The 25529-nt window shown below is 45.1% G+C and overlaps 1 protein-coding gene across 5 annotated transcripts in view; it reads right to left on the reverse strand.

Annotated features, from left to right (window-relative positions):
- Positions 1-25529, reverse strand: part of LOC112261015 (neurexin-2-like) — a 935354-nt gene that overhangs the window by 820109 nt on the left and 89716 nt on the right. For all 5 annotated transcript variants that reach the window (XM_042328452.1, XM_042328453.1, XM_042328454.1 and 2 more), the window contains exon 2: positions 12166-13585. In XM_042328452.1, coding sequence (XP_042184386.1) covers positions 12166-12868 — 703 coding nt within the window. In that variant the 5' untranslated portion in view covers positions 12869-13585. The remainder of the gene's footprint in view (positions 1-12165; positions 13586-25529) is intronic.

Here is a 25529-nt window from a genome sequence, read left to right on the forward strand (position 1 = left end):
ACGTGTGACGGGGACGTGCGAGGCGGACTTATTGCAGCGCCTCATTCCCCCCCCCCCCCCACCCAGTCACAGACTGACAGTGGGGAAAGAGGGCTGCTTTAATTGCTTGTGCACAGCCATTCTGGCTCTGGGCATAAAACAAGGGAGGTAACAGCTCATCTGGGAGAGGAGCAAGGCAGCTGGTTGGAAACATTACATCAACACTTGCGCTTCGGTTGCCTGAACGCTGCCTTTGTCAGACAAGCGCGAGAAAGACTTACGAGTCAAAAACATACACCTAAGTGCGCATACACCTAAGTACACCTTGCGCTTGAATCTATTAATGCTTTGTGTGTCGGGGAAAAAAGGAGAAGATACCTGCATAAATGTATTCAGACGGTGCGAATAAGAGGAGGGGAATTAGGGGATTAGGAGAATTAAGCCAGTCTCTCATCTGGAGACGTTTTCACGGGATACACTTTAGGAATGTTACGAGGCTGGGATTGGCGGAGAGAGAGAGAGAGAATCAGTAGAGACAGCAATCACACAGAGTGAAGAACAAGAGGCTACAGAAAAAGAGATAAAGCGTATAGAGAATCAACCGCGCAGGCCTTGATCAAAGCATTGCACCTCCACAGAACAGGGCTTTCACATTCCGTCTGTTTGAGGACGTTGGGAATCTATCAGGAGGCCAAGCAGGAGAGGAGTCGGTCTCCATCTCTCTGTCCAGGGGAGAGGAAAAATGCATGAGCTGTGGAGGGAGAGAAGAGGAGATGAAGATGGAGAGAGAAAGTAAAATATATATAGATACGGAGAGGGAAAAAAGGTGCAGAGAACAGCATTGCAGGGTTGTTCATCCTCTCCATCTAGTCGCATACTCCTTTCCTCTGGAATGAGCAGGATATCCGGCCTGATCCGCTCCACTCTCCCCACAGACTCCCTGGATGTGTGCGATTTCTTTCCTGCCCAAGGGTGAGCTTCAGCAGGGCAAAGCCAGCTCAGCGGCACCCCTCTGTGGGGAAGAAGGTCGCGGGTGGCAGAGGAGCATCGCTCATCCTTTTAATTAAACAGCGGGTCACAAGCGGCACCTTTCGGTGTGGGCTCTTGTCGTGGCGGGGCTCCCCTGGCTATAACCACACATGAACAGAGATCTGGGGATTGTGGGATTGTAGAGGAGAACGGGGGGAGGATAATCCCCCTGAAGTCTATGAGACGATGACGACGCTAAGAGATAACTGCCACCGCTGCATGCTAATTTACAAAACAGAGCCCAGAGCTCCAAGCAGTCAACACAACTGCACCCGCCCAACCAACGTCCTATTCCTACTGTAGTAAATACACCGTTATGTAACGCATCCCAGATCCCAGCAACCAGACAGAGCCAAAAGAGACTTCACCATCTGAGAGTGGGCGGAATGGAAGGTCAGATATAGGACTTCATTAGACATTATCTAACTGGCTCTGGGGAAATCGGACAGTGCGATTCTCATTTTAGCCAGAGCCTCGTTCCCGTCAGAGACAAAAGACAAGGAAGGAGATGGCTGACAATGGTGATAAGGTTATTAGGGAGCATCTAGCTCCTGTCTGGCTGCTATGCAGGATAGAGGTCTGAATCCCTGCTCATTAGCGACACATTTATTTATGTATACAGGACAAGTTAATTGGGAGTTCATCAATCATTCGACGAGGGCTTCCTGCCGTTGCTGGTGGGGGTAAAGCGCAATTATTACAGTGATGTATGAGTCTCAACGTCCTCGTTTTTTTTTTTTTACCTCTGTCCCTCGCCATGTTTCCATGGAGACCCCCTCGTCTCCTATCCCCTCGCCACCTGGGCCAAATTTGGAACAACAGCAGAGATATTCGTTTGAATTCTGGATTATTAGGCGCTATTTTGCACTTTCAGTGCTGCGTTTCAAGTACAGTAGAGGGTAAATATGAGTACAGGCCCATTTTCATAAGTAGTGGAAAGTTGTGGGTGGTCACAGCTACTGTAGGGTTAGTGTGCCCTTTGCACTCCTAAAATGCAGCTTAATATACTGTGCATCAATATGTGTACAACTAGCCATTCAAATAAATCCATATCTCTTCAAAATCACTTCAAAAACAGACTCCCGAAGGCTAACAGAAGCAGTGTTTTTTTGTAACAAGCATGAATGGTTTCTTCTGCCTGCATGCTGCGTGGCTGCTATACCGCTAACTCCAGGTTGTGGCAGCATGGTAAAAGGGGTTTGCCTTCCCGATGCGCATGGGCCGTGGCTGTTACCTCCAGGGCTCCTCAGGGACCCAAGTCCTGCCGTATGTTGAAAGTGATGAGACCGAATTGAGTGTTAACAAGCGAAGATGCTGTTTTTGATTCCCTACTACAAAGCTTGCCAACTGGAGTAGGGCCTCCCGCCTGCTGTCTCAACCTGCCTCCTCTGGATTGTGTTAGAGCTATACAGCTGGAGAATGGGCTGGATATTGGAATTTACTGCGATTTGGACTACATTTTTTGGCTTGGTGTGTCATTTACTGTGAGGATGTTTTAGTCAAGTGGAAATTGAATTGTCCTCCTGTTGTTTAAGATGTCATTGATGTTTTCTTTGAAGATATGGGGCAATTTGGACTATAGTTAGAAACTACACATTGCTCTAGTCTAGGGATGAGTGTGGTAAGTTGAAAGAGTTGAGCCAACCCTTGTTTCTAGGAAACCATAGACACAATGAATTGTGTGTCCAATTACTTAGGAAGAGGATATAATTTAATGGAGTCTGTGGAGGAGGAAACTACATGGAAAAAGTGATAAGCAAGATAGGTCCAAAAAGCTATTTTTCACAAAATCAAATGAATTTATGGTGTTATAAGTTTCGTGATGCTTGGATCTAAACCAAAGTAGATCATTTCATTTTTATGTTTTATTACTTTTTACATCAGTAGGGGTCTCCATAAGCTACCATATGAGGTCCTATACCTAAATGTTTGCCTTGGGGTATGTTGAGCCTATGGCCACCATACTCCATACAAACGATGATTACATTTAGTCAGTGTTACGCATAATATGCATAGTATTTGTACAATGTTCCATGCATATATGAACTCAAGATTGTAACAATGAAAATGCACTGAGCAGACATCATCAAGCCCTTGTGTGTACAGACGTAAAACAAGCAGTGATCTAAAGCCCCCCTTGAGGTTCTGGAGAGAAGAGAAGAAGTCCTTTCGATGCAGCAGCAAGGTTGACTGGTTACTCAGACTCTTGCTCCGGCCAAACGCTACGCCAACGCCCACGGAGGTTAGTTTCTTCTCTGAAGTGAGTCTGAACCGGAGCACCTCCCCGATGAGTTCTAGAATTGAAAATCATTCTAGACCTTCTGATTGGCCCCAGACACTGATGTGCTAGGCCAAAGCGTAATTCTTTCAAAAAAAATGTGTCACCGGCTGATAATCTGATTGGTTAGAGATGATCCAATCGCTGTTGACCTTTCTTTGTACAAACACCCCTCATTTTGAGGTCACCACAAATAACTTGAATGATGGCAGTCGAATGATAGAGCAGCGGAATAATTCAGTTTGAGTCGCCAGGCAACTAAATTGCTACTGAACAGAGAGAGATCTAGAGTAGATCCGAATGTAGGCATACATTTAAGATATACAATATACCAGACCCCATTCAATGAATGAAACGCTGACCTATCAGCACTATCGCCCACGGTCACAGGACACCACAACCCACTCTTACTCTACCCCATCCCTGATCTCAATTTACCCCATATTCTTTTGGGCAAGCTACGTTTTCAAAAAACTGTTATGTTTAGATGAATTCTGATTATTCCCAGTGATACACGACATCCTGAAGAATATGTATGCACTATATCTTTGTTGGAAAGAACACTACATTTCCCTTTGACGTAGTGATGCGGAATGTTAAAAGAAATGTCTCAATTTATCCCACTCTCCCTTTTTTTTGTATATCCTCCAATATTGTTTGCACAAAAACTTCTCAGCTCACAGTATTTCCTTTTGACTAATAAAATGGTAAATATAGCTCATCTCCTGCCAATTTGCATTTGACCATGAATCTATAAACATAATGCTAATGACATCTATGGAAATTGCACAATAATCCCCCAGACACTTCCTTTCCCCCACTCTGACAATGCACAGGCACTTAATGCAAGGCCATAATCTGTTTCACTTCAGCAGACAACAAATAGGATTTCACATTTTGCAATTACAGCAACACCCTTTGATTATCGAGCGAACAAACCTTGAAATGTGACAACCGGCCTGACCGTCTATGGCTCCTGCGTCTTAAACAGATACTATATTCCACATTATCATTGATTGAGGAAACAAATGGCAGATTTAATGATGATTTAATGATCCCGATCATCTTCTGATAAGTGTGTGTGGGGGGGGGGTCAATATATGTATTACAATATCTAGTAGGCTCTCCCTCCACTATAGCTAAGGGCCTATACATAGTACGCTTCTTTCTTTCTCTAGGTCAGTTATGGGAAATGGAGGGAAGGTATTAATATTGGGGCGGCCATTTTGCCATAGCTCATTTAACCTCTAATAACCGTAGTGAGAGTGAGGACTCCAAAGAGCTGACGCTGCCGATGGGGGCGATACTGGAGAAAGGCCAGGGTCATCATCAATTATAAAAACAACAGCCCGCACAGGTGACACGCAGCCCCTTTTAAATTAGAACCTCCCCGATGCTCGAAACGCTGGGAAATCATTGGTTACCAGGAAGGCCAATGAACGTGCGTGCGCGCTAGAAACAGATCGTACTACATGTAAGAGTACTATATGGTTTTATGAGTATCAAAATGCTTTTCCTTCTTCGTTCCATTCCTTCTCTCCGACTTGAAAGCCATTTCTTTGTGTCAGCCCACATTCTCTCTGGTATCTTCTGACAACTACATCAAAGCTCGGCGGCTTCCAGACCTGGAGCTCAAGTAAGATGCACTGACAGGAAGGAAGAGGGAAATAATAGCACAGTTCTAAGGTACCAATGGGACTGTTGATGATGGCAGCAGAGCCAACCACCCCCTTTTCTCCATTCTCCCGCTCAATAAACTTTCTGAAACGTGAACTTTTGTTATAGGTCGATTCGGTTTTTTTTTCTATTCCGACACATATTCTTGATCATTAGCTGACTGGAGAAAAATATAGCACAACACAAAATCAATCAACGTTATCTCTTCTTCAGGAAATGTTAACCTATTTACTGCGTTTTCCATCTGTTGAAATGTGAACACATGAACCTCTGGGAAGATACAAGTGTGTTGACACGTTTCCTTCTGTATTTCTGTTCAATTCCCTTCTGTACCCAATAGTAAATAAAGGTTACATTTTTAAAAAAAGAAATAAAAACAAACTCTTGGAAGCAGTTCATTGACATGGCTTATTTTCACAGCAGAGCTAACACAGCCAGAAATTGCCTTGGTTAGGAAAGCCATTAGATGTCTTAAACCAACTAAAAAGAGGGAAAGAGAGACCTTTACATTTTCACCAGCGTGTTAGATAAAAGGAACAAATACACAACTGCCCTGGCGCTAAGGAATAATGACCCAATTTACATTGCTCAAACCAAAGAACAGCTCTGAAATAAATGAACACAGACCCAATGAATATCTCTCTCTCATATTTATCCCTCCCTTCCTCTATCTCCGTCTCTACCCCATCTCTTTTTCCTCACTCTATTTCAAAAGGACAAATGTTTCCTGCAGTCACAGTGGCATCACATTGGTATTCTGCTCTCAATTTAGCCAAGAGCCAGGCTGTATCTGCTCTCAGCAACCACACACAAGCAATCTAACACAGAGCAGAGAGAGAGAGAGAGAAAGAGAGAGAGAGAAAGGTAGAAATGAAAGGGATGGAGAAATAGAAAAACTGATAGAGGTTAAGGGGGAAGTGAGGGAGCGGGGACTGTCGGACCAGTGCCCAGACCAGACCAGCAGTGGTTGCATTTGGAATTCTCGAGGTCCTGGCAAACAGCAAAGACAGAACCCTCCTCTAGCAAGAGATGAAAAAGTGGGTCTTTGTGTGTGTGTGCTTATGAGGTTGGTCAATTCCACACACACACACACTAACAGTTCATCAAACACATTGTGATCGGAGAGTGAAAACCTGCACATTTTGATGACTTCGATTTGCTGGACTACTACTATAATATTAATGACAGCCTAAATGCTGACTTTCATGTAGCCCTACTTCAGATCTCCAAAAAATGACAACTTCAGCGGCCGCACAGACTAGATGTATTTTTGATGCAGTTGCCACATCCTCATTACTTGAAACATCCAATGCATCATCTCTGGTGAAGCTCATCTCTGATAAACTTATACCCCCCAAAAATCTGGTTAACACATGCACCCTGACTGGCTACAGTTTACCTGATCTCCCAAATTACATGGCATTTCATCATATTGTACATTGGAGGTGTTCTGTGCCCCATTGATTATAGCAGTTAGCTTTCTGAATATAATAATAATGTCAAGAACAGTGGGGAAATTCAGGCTTGTTTAGTGTTAGTAGTGAAATAGCTACACATATATATATATATATATGTATAAACACTTCTGTTTGGAAATGTAAACGGACAAAGAAAGTTGTACAAATGCCAATGACACAGAGGGATGCATACAGAATGAGAAACAGAGCAAGAAAGAAAGAGGCGGAGATACAGACAGGGTGAAGGGAGAGGTAGATAAGTGGTGCAAGGGAGCGCAAGGGAGCGGCGGACAGAGGGAGAGAGATAGTGAGACAGAGAGCGAGATAGGGGAATGGGGGGGGGATCTGGAAATGCTGACCGCGGGTAAAGGTGAGGAAAAGATAAGTGGTGGGAGTGAGAGAATGAGTGAGAGAGAACGGCGGAAGGGGTGGGGCTGAGAGAGATGGAGAGCAAAGATAGCTTGAAGAGAGAGAAGAGATACCAGGTGGGTAGAGGAATCGCTGCAGGATGAACAGAGAGAGAGAGAAATAACAGAGAAGAGAAACAGAGGAGAGGGAAAACACAGATAATTCAGGTGATGAGATGTGTCAGAGATAGGAGCGGCAGAGATTTACAGTCAACAGAGTTTGACATAAGCTGACAGGAGAGGAACAGATTCCAAAAGCAAATGGTGGTGAGTGCAGAGAGCAACAGAGGGGGAGAAATGACATTTGGGGGATGGTGGAGAGAGAGAAGCGATGGAGAGACAGGGTAAGCGAGAGAGGGAAAAGGGGGCTACGTGTAAACATTTACCTTTGCTTCTTACATCCCGCCATGTTAACATGCATAGCTTTACTAATCGCAAATATAGGCCATACATTACAACACCAACATCCAAAACATTTCTGATCTTGTGGCCTACAGTGGTCTCACATTCTAAACCGCTGCCCCTGGAACACATGGACCGCTGCAGCATGGGTTCAAATCTGTCCCACTGCTATTTCAGCAAAAACTCTTTCCCACCATCTCTCCTCTATCAAATAAAGCATAAATTGCCCCAAAAATATACCTAACATTTTTTTTCCCAGTAAAATTTCTAAATCAAATGCTACAAAACAACCCTGTCTCCTTTATCAGTTAAACGATGGGAACTTTGACAGAGAAATAGCTGCAACAGCCTGTATCGTGCACCTGCACCATGTTTCCCCGAACTCCTTCTCCAGAGAACAAAAGGATGAGAATCTCCATTCCATCTGTTTCTGTTCATTTATCACACTCATCTCTGTCTGTGCCAAGAGAAGAATGGCCTTTATTCCACAATACATTCTCCCACAACATAGACATCACACACGGGCCTGCTCTCAAAGTGTGAGTCACTAGCTTCCACTCTTAGAAAGGTGCTACAGTGTATAGAACCTAAAAGGGTTCTTCGGCTGTGAGCAAAGGTCACCCCTACCAGGTGACGTGGAGAGGATCTATGTATGTACTCTCGCTATTGGTGTCCCCCAGGGCTCAGTTCTAGGCCCCATCCTCTTCTCTCTGTTCACCAAGTCACTTGGCTCCGTCATATCCACACATGTTCTCTCCTATCATTGCTATGCAGATGACACTCAACTACTTTTCTCTTTCCCCCCTTCTGACACCCAGGTGGCTACACGCATCTCTGCATGCCTGGCAGATATCTCAACGTGAATGGCGGCCCACCACCTCAAGCTCAACAAGACGGCTCTGCTCTTCCTCCCGGGGAAGGCCTGCCCGCTCAAAGACCTCTCCATCACGGTTGACAACTCCACAGTGTCGCCCTCCCAGAGCGCAAAGAACCTTGTCGTGACCCTGGACAACACCTTGTCGTGACCCTGGACAACACCCTGTCGTTCTCTGCAAACATCAAAGCAGTGACTCGCTCCTGCAGGTTCATGCTCTACAACATCTGACTATGACAATACCTTAGACAGCAAGCAGCACAGGTCCTAATCCAGGTACTTGTCCTCTCCCTTCTGGACTACTGCAGCACACTGCTAGCTGGGCTCCGCGCTTGTGCCATCAAACCCCTGCAACTTATCCAGAACACTGCAGCACACCTGGTTCTCAACCTTCCCAAGTTCTCTCATGTCACCCCGCTCCTCCACTCACTCCACTGGCTTACAGTCGAGGCTTGCATCCACTACAAGCGTTCATGCTCAAACCCTACACCCCAACCCGAGAACTCTGTTCTGCTACCTCAGGTCTCTTGGCCAATGTTCCCTCAAAGCTGTGCACTGGGGCGGAAATCCCCTGGGACTGCCGCGCATTATAAATATCAGTGTGGGCAGAAAAGCACGAGATTAGAAAGTAGAGTGAAGTTCAGAGTTTTCCCCGTTAGTTAATGCTATCAATGTTTCCCTTTACTGTGGGAATTGTGATCGAAACAACCTGCAATATTTAATGCAACATACCAAAACAAACTATGCAAGACTTAGTAGGCAAAACTAACTATGCAAGTGATTTTGTTGTAGGCAGAACGCATCGGATTAAGATTCTATTGCATTGACATGTATGACTCAGGCCTGGACTCTCCACAGAGCAGTGCGCCATAACCAATCAGAGCTACAGCAGGCCTATATGCAAATACACCATCTCCATATATGGATCTGTGCAATTCACTTTGAACTGGACTGTGTTTACAGCATGAGTGGTCACGCTTGTTTTTTAAATTTTATACATTTTTATTTCACCTTTATTTAACCAGGTAAGCTTGTTGAGAACAAGTTCTCATTTACAACTGCGACCTGGCCAAGATAAAGCAAAGCAATGCGACACAATGTACAGTGAGTGCAAATGCCATGAGGTGGTAGGCAATAAATAGGCCATAGTAGCGAAGTAATTACAATTTAGCAGATTAACACTGGAGTGATAAATGAGCAGATGATGATGTGCAAGTAGAGATACTGGTGTGCAAAAGAGCAGAAAAGTACATAAAAACCATACGGGGATGAGGCAGGTAGATTGGGTGGGCTATTTACAGATTGGCTATGTACAGCTGCAGCCATCGGTTAGCTGCTCAGATGATGTTTAAAGTTAGTGAGGGAAATATAAGTCTCCAGCTTCAGCGATTTTTGCAATTCATTCCAGTCACTGGCAGCAGAGAACTGGAAGGAAAGGTGGCCAAAGGAGGTGTTGGCTTTGAGGATGACCAGTGAGATATACCTGCTGGAGCGCGTGCTAATGGTAGGTTTTGTTATCGTGACCAGTAAGCTGAGATAAGGCGGAGCCTTACCTAGCATAGACTTATAGATGACCTGGAGCCAGTGGGAATGGCGACGAATATGTAGTGAGGGCCAGCCGACTAGAGCATACAGGTCGCACTGGTGGGTGGTATAAGGGGCTTTGGTAACAAAATGGCACCGTGATAGCAAACTGGATGCAGTCTGAGTAGAGTATTGGAAGCTATTTTGTAGATGACATCGCCAAAGTCGACGATTTGGTAGGATAAGCAATTTTACTAGGGTAAGTTTGGCGACGTGAGTGAAGGAGGCTTTGTTGCGAAATAGAAAGCCGATTCTAGATTTGATTTTGGATTGGAGATGTTTAATATAAGTCTGGAAGGAGAGTTTATAGTCTAGCCAGACACCTATGTATTTGTAGTTGTCCACATATTCTAGGTCAGAACCGTCCAGGGTAGTGATTCTAGTCAGATGGGCGGGTGCAGTTGAAAAGCATGCATTTGGTTTTACTTGCATTTAAGAGCAGTTGGAGGCCACGGAAGGAGTGTTGTATGGCATCGAAGCTCGTTTGGAGGTTAGTTAATACAGTATCCAAAGGGCCAGATGTATACAGAATGGTGTTGTCTGCGTAGAGGTGGATCAGGGAATCACCCGCAGCAAGAGCGACATCATTGATATATTAAGAGAAAAGAGTCGGCCCGAGAATCATGTGGTACCCCCATAGAGACTTCCAGAGGTCCGGACAACAGGCCCTCTGATTTGACACACTGGGCTCTGTCTGAGAAGTAGTTGGTGAACCAGGCGAGGCAGTCATTTGAGAAACCAAGACTATTGAGTCTGCCGATAAGAATGTGGTGATTGACAGAGTTGAAAGCCTTGGCCAGGTCGATGAATACGGCTGCACAGTACTCTCTTTTATCGATGGCGGTTATGATATCGTTTAGTACCTTGAGCGTGGCTGTGGTGCACCCGTGACCAGCTCGGAAACCAGATTGCACAGCGGAGAAGGTACGGTGGGATTCGAAATGGTCAGTGATCTGTTTATTAACTTGTTTAGAGTTCAAAGCGAGAGCTAAATGTAGAGACGTGCACATTTGTACATGTGTTCATATCCTTTGCTAGTTAATGAGTTATTAGGACCGTTGTTAATCATTTGTAGTCAGCAACGGGGGAGTGATTGTTTCCTAGAAAAGCACAAAACATGTGCATTTCTAGACATCTTTGGAAGGCAAGTCAGGTAAACAGAGTTTTTTTTGTCTTAAAGGGGCAGTGTTGTATTTTGAGACAGGCTTCAATAACCTAAGTAGCCAATAGGCAGAGGGTAGCATAATTTGTCTGATTCTCTGTAATAATGGTATGGGAATAATGATGCATTTTATTTTGAAAGTGGTTTCTTGCATCAAACAACATTTTCAGTCACATCCTTCAGTGGATAAACAGGTTAATGTCAACCCCTGCATGCTTTTTTCAAACGTCTAATGAAATGTAGGCTACACTGAACACCACACATTGGCTGCTTCAATAGACTGAATGATAGAACAGCTATTTCCATGTTAAAATGTTATGGGATGCATTTTCTCCATTGCTTTTGACGGTAGTAGTCAGAGTAGCCTACTTGACCACTGTTAAAACTAACTTAAAGCGGGTCCAGCCTCAGTGTTTATGATAAACACGTGCTGGAAGTTTCATAGAATTTGCGCTCAGCAGACCTGATATTTGCTCAGTAATGAAAACAATTTGAGGGAACTTTGCTCTTTGCCTTCCCCCCCTAAGGGAGGGCAGCTCACGCTCAGCCCAGTCCAAGCTCTTCTCTCTCCTGGCACCCCAATGGTGGAATCTGCTTCCCCCTGAAGCTAGGACAGCAGAGTCCCTGCCCATCTTCCGAAAACATCTGAAATTCTACCTTTTCAATCAGTTTCTTAAATAATCCTCCTCACCTCGACCCCCACCCCCCAATTAAATTTTTATAAAACCAAACCAGCACCTGCATTGACCCCTCCCCCCTTCTATCTCTGACTCTACTGGTAAAATGTACTTTCTATGCCTGTTTTATGTGGTTGTCCCACCTAACTGTATAAGAGTGTCTGCTAAATGACTAAAATGTAAATGAGAACCCTTTGAATAAACCTTTTTGGTACCAGATAGAACCTTTTTGGTTCCAGATAGAACCTTTTTGGATTCCATTTAGAACCCTTCCACAGAGGGTTCTCCTATGGAGAAAGCCCCCAAAAACGTTGGAATCCTTTTTTCGACGAGTGTAGCATGGGTTCCTTCCAAAGGTCAAAGGTAAGTCTACATTAGAATAATACATACACATTAGCACTGGGGGCTTGTTTGCTTTGCACTGCTTTGAAGAAGAGGATGACAGTACACTATGTTAGCAAGCTTGCCTCTTACCTATATTATGCTAAGGGTTTTTTCCTAGTACTGAGCCGAGCCAAACCAACATGGACTGAGATGTCCCGGTTATGCATTCACCACAGTTGCTGGAACCATGGAACCACCTAAAAAGGAGCATTCGAAACAACTGGTATTAGCTAGTCAACCAGGTCATGGTCTCACCTTCCTTGCAGTACTTTCCCTTGTAGCGGGTGTGTGTGCAGTCACAGTGCACCTCGCCATACTGGATGGAGCAGAAGCCTCCGTTGAAGCAGGGGTTCTGCTTGGTGCACAGATACTCCAGGTCACTCTGGATGCCCTGGCTGTTGAGCAGGGTAGGGGGCATCTCACCCACCTTCAGGTTGGAGATCAGGCCCAGGAATGGGGGCTCGTACTTCACCGTGCTGGACGTAAGGGCTGAGAGGCGCACGTCGGGCGGGATGCCGCCCACAAACAGGTCACTGACCACCGCCATCTCCTTCCGCTTGGACTTGACCTCCGCCACCTTGGTCTCGCCGTCCACCATGAGCAGGGTCTCGCGGAAGTTGCGTGTGAGGAGCACCATGTGCCAGCGGTCGTCGTTGACCCGGGTTTCCATGTGTAAGGTGGCGGGTTCAGCGCAGTGGATGGCGAAGCGCAGCTGGAGGCGCCCACCGGCGATCAGCAGCTCCATGAAGTCGCAGTTGCCGCCGTCGTCCAGGTAGAGCACCAGGGCCTTGCTGATATTGGTCTTCAGACTGAAGCTCAGCTCGCCCACCGAGCCTGCCTCCCAACGCCCGTAGCGTGCCCACTGGCCGGGGGCCCCGCCGAACTCCAGCGCCCGGGTCGTCACCAGCAGACTGAGGAACGCCAGGGGCCACGCGGGAAACCTCAACCCCCTCGTCATGGTTGTGATCCCAATCCTAAATCCCGATCGTCTTCCTATCGGTTCAAATCCTCCACACAGGGACGTAGCTCGGCCTAGCGTAGTTGCAGCTGTCGTTGTCGTTTTTTGTTTGTTTTTTAAGTGTAAATAATGGTTGTTATGTCTGGTACTCGCTAAGGAGAGTTCTCTAGGCTGGGAAAAGTGTGGGAGAAGCAAAACCCTCACAGGACCCAATTGCAGATTCCTACCCTGCCGATTCAGCAGTTCTCTCTGGATTTGCTCTATTTCTCTGCTGTTTTATCCGGTCTCTCTTCTCCGTCTCTCCATTGGTTGGTGCCTCTGGGACTCACAGGGAAAAACGAGGACGGTGGACTGGCAGGGGGAATTCCGATAATTTTACACACAACGTTCCGTCCCTCAACTAAACTCCTTATTCCAAATAGAAATCCCAGTCCTTGGAATCCAGATATAGCTTTTTAGGAAAACTAAGTCAATTTTGTGGCAAGAGATACTGTCAGTGTGTACGTGTACAGAGATTTTGTTTTTTGGGAAAGGGGGGAAAAGGGGAGGTAGAGAGAGCACTGAGGAGGAGTGTGTCAGAGCTATCTGGTGTTACATGGACAGCAGGGTATGTTCATGACTCCAATGGCATTAACCCCTTCCTCTCCTGAAGCCTCTGGTTGGTCCACCACAGCTTAGGCTGGCCTGGGTCCCCTCATTGTCCCCACAGTCATGGATCTGGAAGAACACAGACAAAGACATTTTATTAGACCACATGTAAACCTGGTGCTTTGTTTAACTGAGGTGCTTCCGTGAACCACACTCACGTGATTAGTAACCTTGCACGAGACCTGAAGATTTGCATTAGAATGCCTAGTCTTGTGGCACACAGGAGACCCTGGTTCCAATGCAGTCTGACGCACATGCATATCGGTTTATTGTTGTAGTAGTAGTAGTAGTAGTAGTAGTAGTAGTAGTAGTAGCAGCAGCATATGTATAACTGAAGACAATATAAACCCAACATGTAAAGTGTTGGTCCCATGTATTCATAAGCTGAAATAAAAGATCCCACAAAAAGCTTATTTTTCTAAAATGTTGTGCACAAATTTGTTTACAGCCCTAATCGTTATCCCTTGCCAATATAATCCATCCACCTGAAAGGTGTGGCATATCAGTAAGCTGATTAAACAGCATGATCATTATACAGGTCCACCTTTGTCACACAACACAATGCCACAGATATCTCAAGTTGAGGGAGCGTGCAATCGTCATGCTGACTGAAAGAATATCCACCAGAGCTGTTGCCAGAAAATGTAATATTAATTTCTCTACCATAACCACCTCCAACATAATTTCAGAGAATTTGGCAGTACGTCCACCCGGCCTCACAACTGCATGTAACCACGCATGCCCAGAACCTCACATATGGCTTCTTCACCTGCGGGATCGTCTGAGACCAACCGTGCGAACAGCTGATGAAGGGGAGGAGTATTTCCTTTTTCTGGGGAAAAACTCATTATGGATTGGCTGGGCCTGGCTCCCCAGTGGGTGGGCTTGGCTCCCAAGTGGGTGGGCCTATGCCCTCCCAGCCCCACCCATGGCTGTACCCCTGCCCAGTCATGTGAAATCCATAGATCAGGGCCTAATGAATTTCAATTGATTGATTTCCTTATATGAACTTTAACTCAGTAAAATCGTTGAAATGATTGCGTGTTGCGTTTATATTTTTGTTCAGTATAGTAGTAAAAGTTTATGAAAAATAAGCATTACAATCGTCCATTTGAGCATCTGCTTTGTAGAGGAAATATACAAATCAAGTTTCCTCAGAGACATCGACTACTCAAATGAATGTCCTATACATGCAATTCCGTACTGGAGATTTCTCCGTTGGAAGTCTGGACTCGTGAAAAATGTGAATATGTCGGGTATGAAGTTCAACATTCATGTGTATGATTTACTAATAGCCTAGCGGGTGTATGTCAACAGCCGCTCAAAACGCTTCGCTCCATCCGTAACTGCCAAATACAATTGCTCCTAAACACAGTGCATAAAGAGCCATGGAATAGAACGCTTACTCTAAATCCATAACTTGACTTTCAAAACCAGTGAGCAATAAAGCGATCAATAAATGGCCATTGCAGGATTGCACGTGCTGTAGAAAACCAACCGTGTTTATGTAGGCTTCATGGTCTCCACCTAACTGCGCACACACACACTAAGTTTGCTCTTCAGCAGGGTGCTTCGGCATGGAGTCAATGGCTGCCAGGATAGCCACTCTTGACCCTTGGCCCTGGCCTAATCCGTTCCTATTATTTCTCAAGAGATATTTAATTTCCATCGCAGACAGTTGACAATTAAACCCCTCCTTGTCCCTGATCACACTCACTCAGGCCATGCTTGACTGCCTGACTTCAGGGTGACAACTAATGATGACACTATCCCTGAGCGAGAGAGAGAGAGAGACAGAGAGAGAGAGAGAGAGAGAGAGAGAGGGGGGGGGGCAGAGATAGAAAGAGATACTGTAGAATGACAGTGACAGAGAGAGCAAAACAGAGACCGAGAGAGAGAGAGCATATGAAAGAGAGAGAGGGAGAAAAGGGCTATATTTCTCGAAGTAATGTTCACACGCACCAGCGTGTCATGCCTTGAGGAGAGAGAAGAAGAGGGAAAGCGAGAGAGAGAGAGAGAGAGAAAGAGCGAGGGAGAGAGCGAGAGAGATAGCTGATTTATTTTAGTTACTTACGGATGGGAGCCAGTGCTAGCTGCGTGTTTGCATAAGATTGTCTGCTCTCACACACTTCCCCATAAATTAAGCCCTGTATAATAACATTCATAGATCAAAGCATTATTGATATATGGACAGTTCCAGTGCAGATTATGGAGCTGTGACTTCTAATAAGAACCGATGCCAAGGGAGAGAGACACGGCAGTGGGCCTCCTCGGAAGGAGGAAGATGCATCTCTGAAAATGCACATCTATATTTAAGATATTCAAATGGGCCAAATCTGACCTTAACAGAAATCACTTCACTAGGACACACTGTATACTTTAAACAGCTGACATTACAAACCATTGTGATTAATTTGCTGCAATAGCAACCACAATGAAAATAATAATGTGTGTTTATATAATTGACAGTGGGGATTATTTATTTTAATGAAGTGTTATGTATACTGTGTTTCCCCGATGGGTAACTAGAATTGGAATATTTATTCATTAAGTTTTTTTTTTTTTTTACTGTCTGGGAATCTCTGCATGGTGTAATGTAAAGAGGGAACATCTCCAGATTGTGCTGTATTATTTTGGTAGGGGCTTTCTGTTTTGTATGGATAAAAGTGTACTCTCTCTTATGCCTTGTGTTGGGTGGTTATTAGGAGCTCTGCACAGACTGCCTGGTGATAGTCTCAAATCCCAAGGACACTGAGAGATAACAAGCCTCAGGAGAAACACTAAAGCCCAAAGGGGGTGTGTGTGTGTATGTGTGTGTGCGCGTGTGTGTGTTTGAGAGATATACAGAGAGTGGAAATATTTTTGGGGGAGGCATCCTTATACCGCAGTGGGTCTGTTTTTCAATCTACGAGACTAAATGAGGCCTGATGTTTTGCGTTTTCTCCAAAACACTTTTCTGACTGCCAGCAGGACATCCATTTGGCGTTTCCTATACCTCGAGAACCGTGGGTTGATACTTTCTCACACGCCATGCTTTTCTGGCTCTCCGAGCCAAACCGTCTAGCCTGAAGCAAGCTGAAACAGAACAAGAGGCTACGGCAATCCACGCACGTCCCTGTACCCCTGACCCCTTTTCCTCCGCCGAACGATGCCTTGGCAACTCGTGAAGCGAACTCTGACCCCATTACTTTCACAATCATTGCATCGAAAGCCTCGACAGAGCTAGGGTTGCTTTCTGCCTTTTCTTTTTCACCTGGTTCAGGGTTTGGAAGCAGACAGTAGTGTTTCATGGGGTTCCAGCAGTGTTAAACTCCTCCAGGCTCTTTCCAAAAACCCTTCAGAATATTTTTTTATCCCAATGATATCAAAGCTGTCTCTCGCTGAAGAGGGTCAGGGTGTTGGCAGAATAGTGTTCTGTGCTCGTTGTTGTAGTTTCACTTATGGCAGTGGTTATGGTTGTTGTTTGTAAGGATACTATACCATCTCACTTGAGACACACACACAAGAAAACAAAAACGTATACAAAGCGAAGCCGGTTCAGAAGGGAAACCCGAGTGTGGTCGTATCAGCGATAATGCACCAATTAGATTCAAATCAAATCAAAGTTTATTTGTCACGTGCGCCGAATACAACAGTGAAATGCTTACTTACAGGCTCTAACCAATAGTGAAAAGTAGAAAGAAAAAGTGTGTGTGTGTGTAGGTAAGTAAAGAAAAAAACAAACAGTAAAAAGACATTTGAAAATAACGGTAGCAAGGCTATATACAGACACCTGTTAGTCAGGCTTATTGAGGTAGTATGTACATGTAGATATGGTTAAAGTGACTATGCATATATGATGAACAGAGAGTAGCAGTAGCGTAAAAAAAAGAGGGGTTGGCGGGTGGTGGGACACAATACAGATAGCCCGGTTAGTCAATGTGCAGGGGGCACTGGTTGGTCGGGCCAATTGAGGTAGTATGTACATGAATGTACAGTTAAAGTGACTATGCATAAAAGATAAACAGAGAGTAGCAGCAGCGTAAAATAGGGGTTGGGGGGGGCACACGATGCAAATAGTCCGGGTAACCACCTGTCTTATGACTTGGGGGTAACAACTGTTGAGAAGCCTGTGCAATAGAGATTGCATCATCTGTGGATCTGTTTGGGCGGAATGCAAATTGGAGTGGGTCTACTTCCATGCGGTCTATTTAAGTTCACCAGTTCTGCACATGGCTTCCTCGATGCCGGATGTTAAGCTCACGCATGCGCTGGTGACAGACTCTTTCGCTATCTCTCTGACACACACACTGAGGCACTTGGCATCCCAGTGAGGCTGGGGCTATAAATCTCCGCTCCTGAGAGGGGTGGCGGTGTCTCTTCCATCAGGCAGTCTGGTGCTGCTGCTAATTAACCACAAATCCATGCAGACCCACTCTTCATATTCAGAGAGAGTGTGAGAGCGAGTAGAATAGTAGTGGGGCGAGAAAAAAAGGGGTAGATATCACAACAGAGAGGGAGGAAGCAAGAGGAGGGAGAGCAGGATAGTGGGGGAAGAAAGAGACAGACAGTCAGACCGAAATAGCGGGATTTCAAAACAGTAAGAGGGAGAGGAGTGAAAGAAACTGTGGATGCCAAAATCAAACAGACGGTCTCCATTTCAGGGCCAAGATCGAAAAGCAAACAGTATATGGCACAGTGCCTCAGTCAGTACCATTAGGCAGTGCTACTCAAGGCATGCGTTAGTATAGAGCAGGGGTGTAAACGTTTAAACATTACGTTTAAAATGAAATTAGGAACCTTAAAAACAATGTGTTTTCTCCCCCCCACTAATTTTAATCACAGTGCAGTAATCACAAAACACATTCTTTTCCGTGTCATAGCCTAATCAGATGATAGGCTATGAAGGCCTGGGGAAAGTTGTGTAATTTAAAAAAGGTAGAAAGTAAACAGCATAGTGGGTCAATTTCCTCAACAACTAAGAATGTTTAAGCGCGAGGTTCAACTTCTCCGCAGTTTTGGAGCCCTGGCGACCACCATGTGAACGGCGTGAAGCGAACCCGTGCAAATACTGTGTGTGACTGTGCGAGAGCGAAGTGTTGTATGTAGCTCATCTTAATATCCTACTTCTTCATTGATGATTGGCTCTGCTTTACTGAAGTTGCAAGACATTAAAAGCCAAGAAATTAGACCTAGTGCATGGTTCTGACTAAGCAACTCGTCAGTCTCCTTCGTTCCAAAAATACTCTGTCTCAGGAGTTGATTCCTAGCGGGTTCAAATCTTGACAAATTGGAGTCGAAACCGGGGATCGACGTGCAAGAAGTCAAGGAATCAATTATTTTGGAGTCGAGTCTTTCCCACTACGTTGTCTCTGTCGTTAACGGTTGGATGGATTTACTTTTGACACAGAAATATACTTAACGGTTAGTTATCCTGTATGGGAAGTCTCTTATTTTTTTCTGTGTCTGTGAGAGTCAACAAGAGACAAAAGAAAGAGCAATGTCTTGATAATATCCCCTTTAAGCTCATCAATACCCAGCACATACTAGCTGAATGCTTTGTTACATTCCCATTAATTCCCTGCAAGTCCCAATTACCCCGGTGCTCCCTAGTCAACTAGGGATCATCACAGCCCCCCCCCCCTCCCCTACGTCCTCCCTCTCCCCCACCACAGACAAGCCCAGCCACATCACTTAGTTCTGCTGACAAGTCACTCCAGGGTTGAGCGCACTCATAGCTTGGAGTTTCTGTGCACAATCGATGGAGAGATCTCACGCCTGGCTATGGAAGCTAGGGAATTATACCCAGAGAGCTTCTGTTGTATGGTAGAGGAGGCCATGAGAAGGCTATTTTAAGCAGCGATCAACGCTCTACTAAAATGCCAAGCCTCCCTCCAAGGACGCACACACACAAATGCAAACAAACACACACACACACACACACACACACAAATGCAAACAAACACACACACACACACACTTAAAGTGGAACTGGCAGCACTTTAGCTACATAACATCTAAAAAATATGTTCATATACACTTGCAGGAAGAATATGGCACTTTTAAAAAGATTTTCTGACAAGTATGAACTTAGATATGGTCATTTTCACATTTTAAATACATCCTTAGAATTTTGGGCAATTGCATATAGTGAGGCATTTGGGAGAATTCTAGAGCAATATAGAGTGGGAAAGCGACCGTGCATTTGGACGGTTAATAAACCTTGCAGTAAATAAAACCTAATAAAAACATCTGCCTCGTCCAGGACTGGAGTCTACGCAGACCGTGCGCCATAGCCATTCAGAGCTACAGTAGGCCTTTAAAAACAAGAAATTTGCCACACGGGCCTGCCATCAGTCATTTTGAACTGGACTGTGTGTTTACAGGCAGTAGCAACAGCGCGACTTTAGATCATTAGAACACATTCGCCAAAGGCCATAAAATACACCTGAATGGATTTTCTACAAATATATAAATACCACAGGAGTCCTCTTACATTTGGGAACTTTACAGTACAATTGATCAAACAACCATGAAAAGGGCAGGCTCTCTCTCCCTTAGTTATGCACATCAACAACAACGAGATCAACAACTAATGCTAGACAGAGCAAGAAAAATAATTTTTCAGCTAGTTGGCAGTCCAAATTGCGCTGATAAATGATGGGGAATAATGAAGTTGGCTAGCTTGCTACTTCCAGACAGAAATGAGAACCCCTCACTCGGACGATTTGATTCGCCCTAGCAGAGCTGATTAGGCTGTTTACATGTTATCTAGAGCGTTCGTGACTAACTATTCCTTTTTTTTGCCTACGTTCACTGACACCGGTCGTATTCAGCAGCTGTTTGTTTTTTTTACATTTTATAATTGTTTTATTAAATATTAAAACATACACTCTAACTGCAGTGAAGCCGCTCAACATTTCCATTACAGACTCCCAACATTTTTTTATTTTTTTATTTATTTTTTATTTCACCTTTATTTAACCAGGTAAGCTAGTTGAGAACAAGTTCTCATTTACAACTGCGACCTGGCCAAGATAAAGCATAGCAGTGTGAACAGACAACACATGGAGTAAACAATTAACAAGTCAATAACACAGTAGAAAAAAAGAAAAAAAATAGTCTATATACATTGTGTGCAAAAGGCATGAGGAGGTAGGCGAATAATTACAATTTAGCAGATTAACACTGGAGTGATAAATGATCAGATGGTCATGTGCAGGTAGAGATACTGGTGTGCAAAAGAGCAGAAAAGTAAGTAAATATAAACAGTATGGGGATTAGGTAGGTAAATTGGGTGGGCTATTTACCGATAGACTATGTACAGCTGTAGCGATCGGTTAGCTGCTCAGATAGCAGATGTTTGAAGTTGGTGAGGGAGATAAGTCTCCAACTTCAGCGATTTTTGCAATTCGTTCCAGTCACAGGCAGCAGAGAACTGGAACGAAAGGCGGCCAAATGAGGTGTTGGCTTTAGGGATGATCAGTGAGATACACCTGCTGGAGCGCGTGCTACAGGTGAGTGTTGCCATCGTGACCAGTGAACTGAGATAAGGCGGAGCTTTACCTAGCATGGACTTGTATATGACCTGGAGCCAGTGGGTCTGGCGACGAATATGTAGCGAGGGCCAGCCGACTAGAGCATACAGGTCGCAGTGGTGGGTGGTATAAGGTGCTTTCGTAACAAAACGGATGGCACTGTGATAAACTGCATCCAGTTTGCTGAGTAGAGTATTGGAAGCTATTTTGTAGATGACGTCGCCGAAGTCGAGGATCAGTAGCATAGTCAGTTTTACTAGGGTAAGTTTGGCGGCGTGAGTGAAGGAGGCTTTGTTGCGGAATAGAAAGCTGACTCTAGATTTGATTTTAGATTGGAGAGGTTTGATATGAGTCTGGAAGGAGAGTTTACAGTCTAGCCAGACACCTAGGTACTTATAGATGTTCACATATTCTAGGTCGGAACCATCCAGGGTGGTGATGCTAGTCCCAACATTTAGCAGACTCACATCCAGAGCGACCCACAGGATCAACCAGGGTCAAGAGCCCCGCCTTGACCCTCGACAGATCTCCCACCAGGGGAAAATCGGGGACCCGAACCAGCGACCTATCAGCCACTGGCCCAAGCTCCCAACCACCAACCATCTAAGATACCCCACAGTTCCCCGAGATGAACAAAAGACAAAAAAAGAGAAATGCAATGGAAAACAACAATGCAAAAACAAAAAGGACATCAAGGACAACAAAAATCAAGGCCTACTGCATGCGTTAGAGTGCATGTCTGGCGCTACTTACATGTGTGTGTGTGTGTGTGTGTGTGTGTGTGCGCATATGGACACACACACGTAAATGTGTGCATTTGAATGTGTGTGTGTGTGTGTGTGTGTGTGTGTGTGTGTGTGCGCAAGCACTTGCGCAGCCTCAGGCAAACAGGCATTGGATGTAACAGCGTTGCCCCTCAGTGTCATTCAAACGTACGTTTTTGTACTTTCTTTTATCTTTGGCCGTCAATCTATCCCCCATCCAGCAACTCCACTCTCACTTTCACAGGAGGTTGGTGGCACCTTAATTGGGGAGGACGGGCTCGTGGTAATGGCTGGAGCGGAATGGTATCAAATACATCCAACACATGGTTTCCAGGCCATTCCCTCCGTTCCAGCCATCATTAATGAGCCATCCTCCCTTCAGCAGCCTCCACTGCTCAGTTTCCCTCAGCCCATCCCACCTATATCCGAAGAGGGTGGCAGATTTCTACACACCATACAGTGCATTCTGAAAATATTCAGACCTCTTGACTTTTTCTAAATTATGTTACATTACAGCCTTATTCTAAAATTGATTAAAATGATTTCCCCCTCAATCTACACACAATACTCCATAATGACAGTTTGCAAGCAAATACATGAAAAATAAAAAAACTGAAATTGCACATTTACATAAGTATTCAGACCCTTTACTCTGTACTTTGTTGAAGAACCTATGGCAGCTATTAGAGCCTCGAGTCTTCTTGGGTATGATGCTACAAGCTTGGCACACCTGTATTTGGCGAGTTTTTCCCATTCCTCTCTGCAGATCCTCTCAAGCTCTGTCAGGTTGGATGGGGAGTGTTGCTGCACAGTTTTTTTCAGGTCTCTGCAGAGATGTTTGATTGGGTTCAAGTCCGGGCTCCGGCACTCAAGGACATTCAGAGACTTGTCCCTTCTGTCACTTCTAACCGAAAGGTTGCAAGATCAAATCCCAGAGCTGACGAGGTAAAAATGTCATTCTGCCCCTGAACAAGCCAGGTAACCCACTGTTCCGAGGCCGTCATTGAAAATAAGAATTTGTTCTTAACTGACTTGCCTAGTTAAATAAGAAGGTCAAAATAAAATTTTAAAAATAGCCACCAAAAAGTGAAATGAGGGGGAAAAGTCACTCCTCCAATGACATGACATCCTCCTAGCAGCTATCTAGCTAACGTTATGCTCCGTGTTTTTAGCTAGCCTATTATCCACGTTACGACTGACTTCTGATCCTTGCCCTCGCAAGTTTGATTATATTGACATTCCCAGCCTCAGTTCTATTTCCGTTTTCTTTTTTAAATGTAGAGATATTGAAACTGGAACAGTGCATCTCGAATGGAGACAGCAAACAACGTACCAGACCAGCTGGGATTTACATCCTGATAGCAATAGTTTTTGGGGCTACCAAGAAATGTATTGGTGAATTATATTTAATCATGCATTGAACTGCAGCCATATATTCTGCCAACAATGCCTTACTGTACGCCATGGAACATTGAGTTAAATAGAACCTATTTTTAAACCTCTTGTAAAGTTGGTTTTGTAGCATAAACTGGGAATTTGATATTTTTGACTGATATTATGATTGTTTGTTTCATATCTGCAAAGTAGTTCAAACGCTGTCAGTTCCACTTTAAGTGTGGACACACACACACACACACACACACACACACACACACACAGACAGTCACGATCACACAAACACACAGACATAGACAGTCACGATCACACAAACAATCACAAACGCCCTCCGCCAAGGGAAAAGCTGCAATGGCGAGCTGAGACAGAGGCAAAGACCACCCACCGAGACAGAGAACCTCTGTCAAGACATCAGCGTTGCACAGATCAAGACAACAAAATGGCTGACAGTGTGAAAGGAGAAATAGTGTGTGTATGACGGAGAGGGGGGGGGTAGGTAGGAGGGAGTATTATTGAAAAGTGTGTGAGCTATAGAGCGAAGAGACCAGCTCCATCACGTCAATGACACTTAGTGTCTGGAGCTGTATTGCCAATGCAGACTCCCTACCTACACTTTATAGCCCCCACCTTGCGCGTACACACACATACACACACACAACCTTATGGGGCCATTATCGGGCACACACCCCTTATGGGGCCATCATCCGTCAGTTTACGTGCCAATCATGACCAGGCCAGAGTGAGAGAAGAAGGGATCTGTACTATTATTGCTGAACTGTCTCCCCATTCATGGACTAACTACCTCTCTCCTCCCGCACACCTCCTTCTCCCTCGCTCTGTGACGCCAACCCCGCCTCCTCTCACTGATCACCCTCTCTCTCGCCCTCTCTTTTTCACATCCTTCTAGCCCTGCAGTCTATTCCCCAGCCTAGAGAGATCAACTCTCAGCACTACAAAGGGAGCGTGAGGGAGTCGCAGGGATTGCTGGTTTAAATCATGACAAAATGAGTTTTAAGTGCTGCAGACTTAACGCCTGGAGTGAAGGCATCGAGGCACGAGCAGTTGAGGATGACAATTGTTTTCTAAATGAGACCTGTCGTAGAATATGAACCTACGCAGCTGAAAGGATCCGGGTGTGTGACTATGTCGGTGTCCCTCTGCATGTCCTTCTGTGCATGGGTGTGTACATAACCACCTGCGTGTGTGTTCAGTGATGTGACTGTGTGTAGTATGCAGTGGTGTGCATATGTGCGTGTTGGTTAGTCAGTGCCAGAAGATGTTTTTGGTAGCGGAGCACAAGGCTTCTTGGCCATGCCCGGAGACACTCGCTCTCTCGTTCCAATTAAACCGCTTAGCAGCCTAGAGCTGCTCAACCCTTATCTGGGAGGAGAGAGAGAGAGAGGGAAAGAGAGAGAGAAAGAGAGAGGGAAAGAGAGAGAGGGAAAGAGAAGCTGAGAGAAAGTAAGCTGAGAGAGAGAGAGAGAGAGAGAGGGGGAGAGAGAGAAAGAGAGAGGGAATGAGAGAGAGGGAAAGAGAAGCTGAGAGAAAGTAAGCTGAGAGAGAGAGAGAGAGGGGGGGAGAGAAAGAGAGAGGGAAAGAGAGAGAGGGAAAGAGAAGCTGAGAGAGAGAGAGGGAAAGAGAGAGAGAAGCTGAGAGAGAGAAGCTGAGAGAGGGAAAGAGTGAGATGCTGAGAGAGAGAGAGAGAGAGAGAGAAAGAGAGGGGGAAAGAGGGAAAGAGAGAGGGGGAAAGAGAGAGAAAGAGAGAGGGGGAAAGAGAGAGAGGGGGAGAGAGAGAGAAAGAGAGAGAGAAAAAGAGAGAGAAAAAGAGAGAGAGAGAGTTGGGAAAGAGAGAGTTGGGAAAGAGAGAGAAGCTGAGAGAGAGAGAGAAAGAGTTGGGAAAGAGAGAGAAGCTGAGAGTGAGTGAGTGAGAAAGAGCAGAGATTCACACACTGCATCATGGCATTCTTGACAAGCTACTATATTATAAGCACTGTAGACAACAGCTCCCCCACCTCTCCTCCCCCTCCATGCATGTCCGTTTTTAGACCAGCAGCCAGATAGTGGGATAAGTAGAGAAAGTGAGGGAGAGAAGAGAAAACAAAAACATGGTGGCGCCTCGTATTGGGCTATAAGAGAACTGATACAAAGTGTCCTATTTTAGGGCCAAAACACTGCTCTACAAAGAGTGGGCCAGCAACACATTCAGGTGCAGCCATCCAGTCACTCTGCCCTCCGTAAAATAAGAAATCCTGTCTCAAATGTAGTTTATATTGACATGTTTTGGAGAGCAAAGAGACGGGAGCTATAAAAAAAATCTTTGGATGGAAAACTGAAACT

Source organism: Oncorhynchus tshawytscha, linkage group LG10, assembly GCF_018296145.1.
Source record: "Oncorhynchus tshawytscha isolate Ot180627B linkage group LG10, Otsh_v2.0, whole genome shotgun sequence".
Classification (NCBI taxonomy): domain Eukaryota; kingdom Metazoa; phylum Chordata; class Actinopteri; order Salmoniformes; family Salmonidae; genus Oncorhynchus; species Oncorhynchus tshawytscha.